This window comes from Pundamilia nyererei, unplaced genomic scaffold (genome assembly GCF_000239375.1).
Source record: "Pundamilia nyererei isolate P.nyererei 1_Seehausen unplaced genomic scaffold, PunNye1.0 scaffold00014, whole genome shotgun sequence".
Lineage (NCBI taxonomy): Eukaryota > Metazoa > Chordata > Actinopteri > Cichliformes > Cichlidae > Pundamilia > Pundamilia nyererei.
In genome coordinates, this window is record NW_005187415.1 from 463,999 (window position 1) to 470,022 (window position 6,024).

The 6,024-nt window shown below is 39.6% G+C and overlaps 1 protein-coding gene across 1 annotated transcript in view; it reads right to left on the reverse strand.

Moving 5' to 3' along the window:
• The window catches only part of slco1d1 (solute carrier organic anion transporter family, member 1D1), an 8,872-nt gene extending 3,172 nt beyond the window's left edge, over positions 1–5,700 (reverse strand). The window contains exons 1-9 of the mRNA XM_013908780.1: positions 5,470–5,700; positions 5,187–5,293; positions 2,846–2,987; positions 2,494–2,626; positions 2,118–2,242; positions 1,806–1,952; positions 1,422–1,520; positions 706–954; positions 153–317 (exon numbers count right to left, since the gene is read on the reverse strand). Coding sequence (XP_013764234.1) covers positions 153–317; positions 706–954; positions 1,422–1,520; positions 1,806–1,952; positions 2,118–2,242; positions 2,494–2,626; positions 2,846–2,987; positions 5,187–5,237 — 1,111 coding nt within the window. The 5' untranslated portion in view covers positions 5,238–5,293; positions 5,470–5,700. The remainder of the gene's footprint in view (positions 1–152; positions 318–705; positions 955–1,421; positions 1,521–1,805; positions 1,953–2,117; positions 2,243–2,493; positions 2,627–2,845; positions 2,988–5,186; positions 5,294–5,469) is intronic.
• Between the last annotated feature and the right edge of the window lie 324 nt (positions 5,701–6,024).

The window sequence follows — 6,024 nt, forward strand, 5'->3', positions numbered from 1 at the left end:
AGAGAGAGAGAGAAAAGGAGTAGTTCTTGCATTTTCAGTCTGCCTTATCACTCGCAATCAGACTTCCCTTCAATAACATCATTGTTTCAGTTGCCTTGGGCTACATAGTGAAGAAAACAGAAAGTGAATGAAAGACAGTTTTTGCTCCGTACCTATGAGGAAAATGGCTTTGGTGGCTGACTGGCCGTAGACTTGCTCTATGTACTTTGGCTTGAAGGTGATCAGGCCAATAAAGCCGTTGACAATCACGAGGGAGGCAAGGATAATCAGCGAGTAGATTCTGTTTCTGAAGAGTCGCTTCAGAGATGGAATGAAATCTGGTGAAGTGCAAAGCACATCAAAGAGAAGAGGAAAATACTTTTATAGACACATAAAACTAAGTAAATATAAAGTAAAATAAAAATATTATTGCTGTGTTAAAATATTGTATAAACTATCTATTAGCAGGATAGGGTTTGTAAGGCATGCCTGATTGTAATGACATAAATTACCTCGTTACTAAACCTCGTTTTCCCAGTGAGAATGTACTATTTATCATGTTTAATACTTTTCATGATGGATTTTTTGAGATCAAAATTTAATAATAATCTCAAATTATACTAAATGGGAATTTGAATCTAGCAGTTATATCTACAAAATTATGCATTTTCACGAGACTTTCTTAAAGATCTGTTAGGATAAATGCTCTACTGAGCAGTGAATTACCTTTAGCCATTTCCTGAAATTTGACTTTCTCCTGGGTTTCCTCTGGCAGGAATTGTTCCTGCTCGGTCTTTGTTGCAAGCTCTGTGCTTTTGCTTTGAATTTCCTCTTGCTCTTGCCCTTGCTTGGGTAAAGACTTTGGAAGGAAAAAAAATGGGATACTAGACAGTAGAACCACTGTGCCAGTCACTATGAAGCCCAGCCACCAGGCTCCCACCCAGCGGGAGTCCTTATAGGTGATGGTGATGGTGTCTGGAAGAAGGGGAAAGGCAAAGACCGCAGGTTATTACAGACATTTTATGTGTAGGACTTTTATAAGTGACTTCTAAGCCCTTTCATCATAACAGCTTAGTCATTAGTAGAAGTATGGAGGCAGTTCTCTGGCTCAGGGAAGGTCAATAGCTCTAATCCAAGTAGTGAAGGAAGAGTTTATGTCAACTATGTCAACAGGATGAAGTGTTGTGAAATCCTCTTGCTTCTGGTAGACCCATCATTTCTCAGTAAAGAAATGGTTTGACTTTTGTAATGTCATGTTGCGTTAGAAAGTCCAAATGGAAGAAAACACTTTGCTAAATTGAGACACGAATGAGTTTCAGTGTTGCTCAAGTCAACCAGAAGTCTTCTCTGCCTAATTAAACACTTCGTTCAGGATATTACTAACATCGCAGGTAAACAGTATTGTTACACAATATTAAAAATTACTGTTTGTAATACCATACCTAAATTCACAAATCCAGTGTCCACATAAATCTTGGAAAGGAAGGACCCAAGCATGAAGCCAAACATAGGTCCCAAGATTCCTACTGTATGGATGCAGGCTGGCAAACGGAGCGGAAAAGAGAAGATAAGTATTGAGCAGTTTGAGATTTGGCCATGATGGAGGAGTACAGCGGCCTTCTGAACTGTTTAGGATTTTAGGCAGTGAGGAAACACCAAGGGATAATTGAGTACAAGGTCAAAGAAATGTCAAAAAACAGAGGGTAATATGTCAAAGTTCATGATACAGCAGTTATGAAAAAATGGATAAAATAATAAATACAAGTGGATAGTATTAAAATGCATGAAAACAGTGAAAGACAGCAAAACCGTAAATGATGACTAACCCAAATAAAAAGGGGTGTTCTCTTCTCTGGAGAAGTCATCCAGATAGGAAATTCCCAGTGGCATGACGGGAGTCTCTCCAATTCCTCGCAGCATGTTTCCCAAGAATACATAGATCCACATGGGTGAACCAGCAGCCTTTTCACACTCTGGGGGGCGGGGGGAGAAACTTGACTTTACATTGTGCATATCATGAACGGAATAGTGTATAAAATCTAAAACAGAAAAATGACGAAAATCACCCCGAAACAGTCTATTTCAGACTTGAGTGATCTTACTTCTGATCCATTGCAGGGAATGTGGCTGTTAAATACCTAATTTGGTCTCTGCATCAAGTGTGTCATCTGCATCAGTCATGCTGTGGTTGGACAGACAGGGCAGGATGGTCTCAGTGCTGTTGACAGCAGCTTTGTGAGACACACTGGTCTCATATTTATACCTGGAAAATATTCAAAGTATTATCTGAAAATTGTGAAACATGTAAGTACACATACTCCTTCATTGCTTGGATGCTATAGAACACACATGCACTTTTAGCCATTTTATGCGATTACAGCTTTTGGGCATTTATGAATCTTATCAAACATTTCCAGTCTTTATTCTCTGGGAGCTCAACATAACTCTTAGTAATCTGATTATTTGATTGGTTCATTGTTATATTCATGAAGAAGAAGGAAACTTTGTACTGACAGTCCCTGGAAGAAGTGAGGCAGGGCTACAAGGAAGGATCCCACAGCCATGATCAGACAACCAATTCCAATCAGTCTGGGACGATGGAGCTTAGCACCAAAGTAGCTCACAAAGGCGATGATGAGCAGGTTGCCTGTAGAGAAGAATTAAAAATAACTAAGAATGAGTATGGAATGAATCAATGAACAGCTACAGTCTTTGCCAGGCATGAGAGTTCAGCAGTCTGCTTATCTTGCTTTAAATATAACATAACCTGAAATTTGTGCTTTGTAGTCAATAAATTAGATAAATTCCTGTAGTTGATATAAACCATAATGCTAACATGCTGCATTCAGTAAAAAAAAGCGCATACCCATTTCGAAGCTGCCATCTATAACACCAATCAGGGAGCTTGGGATATCAAACCGTCTTTCAATCTGTGTGATGGAGCTCTTCATGTAAGCTCCAGCAAAGGCTTTGGCAAAATATACAAATGCCAGGGAGGCCAGGAAGAACTGGAAAACACACATAACCAGTTAGATTGACCTTTTCTAGATTTAATTGGACTGGATTACTGGAAAGAGCTGCCAAATGGTTTCTCAGAATTTCTTTAAACAGTCAAAATGATTGTTGTGACCTGGATGATTGAATTGTAATCCCTTCTTCTGATGTGACCTATAGGGAGGTGAATGACACTGTTTCCCATAATAGAATCAACTCACACACTAAACATAACTACAGCACTTCACAAATGCTTTTACCAGTGATTTACATTAAGTGACATTTGATGGGATTAGAGTACTGATACCAGAATAAGAGTGGTTACAACAGATTTTAAAAACTCACCACACTAATTCATCACTTATCAATCATCTTCCCTGAACTGATCTTGTCAAAGTTGTAGCACACACCACTGGGAGTAATAGATGATCCCACTATTGATCCCATCAGGGTAAAACATTAAGCACTAGACAAACTCTGTTTATTGTTTCTAACAATCGCTAGCTACCTACCCAAAGTACGAATCAAGACCAAGACCATTGGTGATAAATCCCTTTCAGTTAGATTGGTTAGTCCTCTTTCTAAGAAATATCTTTTCTTGTAATGAGCAAGTATATTCTTTACAAATATAAGAACATGTATGCAAGCTTTGCAACCAGTTTAGGTAATGTTAGAAACAATTCTCTTTGTATTGCAGCCAAAAAGCCTCTTTTTTGGTTGCAATACAAAAAAACCCTAAAAAAGAAAACCCATAACTTGTAAAATGTTAAACAGACAGCAAACATTTTGCTATAGATGTGCACTGTGTTCTACATTTAAAAAAAGTGTTTAGCATAATATAATGTATCCAGCTTGATGAAAAGCTAATCACTGAACACATTCTTTTCTTAACTATCTCACTGAATTAATAATAATAATAATAATGGATTGGATTTATATAGCACTTTTCAAGGCACCCAAAGCGCTTTACAATGCCACTATTCATTCACTCTCACATTCACACACTGGTGGAGGCAGCTACAGTTGTAGCCACAACAACTGACAGAAGCGAGGCTGCCATATTGCGCCATCGGCCCCTCTGGCCAACACCAGTAGGTGGCCAGGACAGAGAGCCTGGGGATTGAACTGGCGACAGATGTGCTTCCCAACCCCCTGAGCCACGGTCGCCGAATTGAACCCCTTAAACCTTTGGACCATAAAATAATTGATAGAAAATTGAAAATGGAGTGTTTATTGAGCCTTCCTGCAAAATGTAAAAAATATTTACTACATCAGGCATTTTAAAAAAAATTTTTTTGCAATTTGTTCCTTAAAAAAGCATCGTGCATTCATTTTGGTTTTTCGTTTTTTTTTTTGTTTGTTTGTCTTTTGAAGACTTCTGACAAAAAGCCGTGAATCAATTATTATTTTTATTTTAGGAATGCAAGCCTTGCATCCAGCTTTACGTTTGACAGTAAGATCGTTAATGATTGAAAAGGGACTCGAGTTGAAGGTCACAGAACAAACTGTGAATGATCACAAACAGTTCGGGGACATTTCAGTCTTTCCCAAGGGGTGCTGGTGACTTTTTGTTGAAAACAACACAATGCAAACAAGCAAAGAAATCAATATTCATATAAACAGGCATTATCAACTTACTTTAGAGCTGCTAGTACCCTGTGTTTTCTGAATTGCAGTCTGTGCAATGTAACATAAATCAAATAAGCCTGTAATGGACTATTAAACTGTCACATTGTTGATAAAATGGGGCAGTAAACATCAGTAAATGGCATTTAATTAAAACATCTCACAGCCATATACCACCCCCCACCCCCAAACAAAAAACAAAAAAACTGAAAGTTTGATTTAATGACTGCTTTCTAACTCTGCTTTGCGACCATGGCTCAGGGGGTTGGGAAGCATATCTGTAACCGGAAGGTCGCCGGTTCGATCCCTGGGCTCTCTGTCCTGGTCGTTGTGTCCTTGGGCAAGACACTTTACCCTACTGGTGTTGGCCAGAGGGGCCGATGGCGCGATATGGCAGCCTCGCTTCTGTCAGTTGTTGTGGCTACAACTGTAGCTGCCTCCACCAGTGTGTGAATGTGAGAGTGAATGAATAGTGGCATTGTAAAGCGCTTTGGGTGCCTTGAAAAGCGCTATATAAATCCAATCCATTATTATTATTCACGTTTAGATTTAAATTTCCAGTCATTAAAGCAGTGAGGGTTTCTGACCTTAAGCTTGGAGCAGCATGTCTCACGTGTTTTCTTGGATTCTACGCTCATGATGCTGCCGTGCTTCAGAGAAATCCAGGACAGTAGAAAATGGAATAGCACAAGACCTGAAAAGCCACAACAAGATTACGAGCAGGAAAAAAAAAACCTAAAGTTGTCTAGATACTGTCTCAGGTAGTAACATCCTAAAAGGTGTCTAGCTGCAGTGCATTGATTTGTTTCCAGAGTTTGCCCCAAAAAGATCAACGCAACTATTTTGTCTCAAAAAAAAATGTGCACTTACCTGACAACCAGCAGTGGTCCTCTGAGGGATGGCGGTGGAAGGCTGACTGTCCCTTTGCGTAGGACTTTGTGCTGAAAACGGGAGTCTTATCTTTAACAAATTACAAGTGAACATCACCTGTAATCAGTAACTCAGCCACTCATGTGAGGTTGTTTTCATGTCAATATCATCCAACCCCTTCAACTCTCACACACAGCCACTCGTTCACACAAGTACAAATGTGACAGCGGTGGTGGCTTTCGTCGAGTGATTGTATGAACAGCATCTAAAGGTTCAGAAGTTCACTGAACACACAAACACACACACACAGATATTCACAGACCCGCACATCCTCCTCTGAGAACTTCATAAGCCTCCTGAGTAGCCATCCTGTTGAACAGACAACAAACAGCAGCATGAAACGGGTCAAAACTTATTGTAATACAAACCTGCTGTTTCTGTTGGTCTGCTGCTTTCAAAGTGAAATACTTTCCTCCTCCGGAGAAACTCGGCCTTTTTGTACGGTTGGGTGCCTCAAAGATGTGATCAAAGTCTTCCTGTCCTATTGATAGCCTT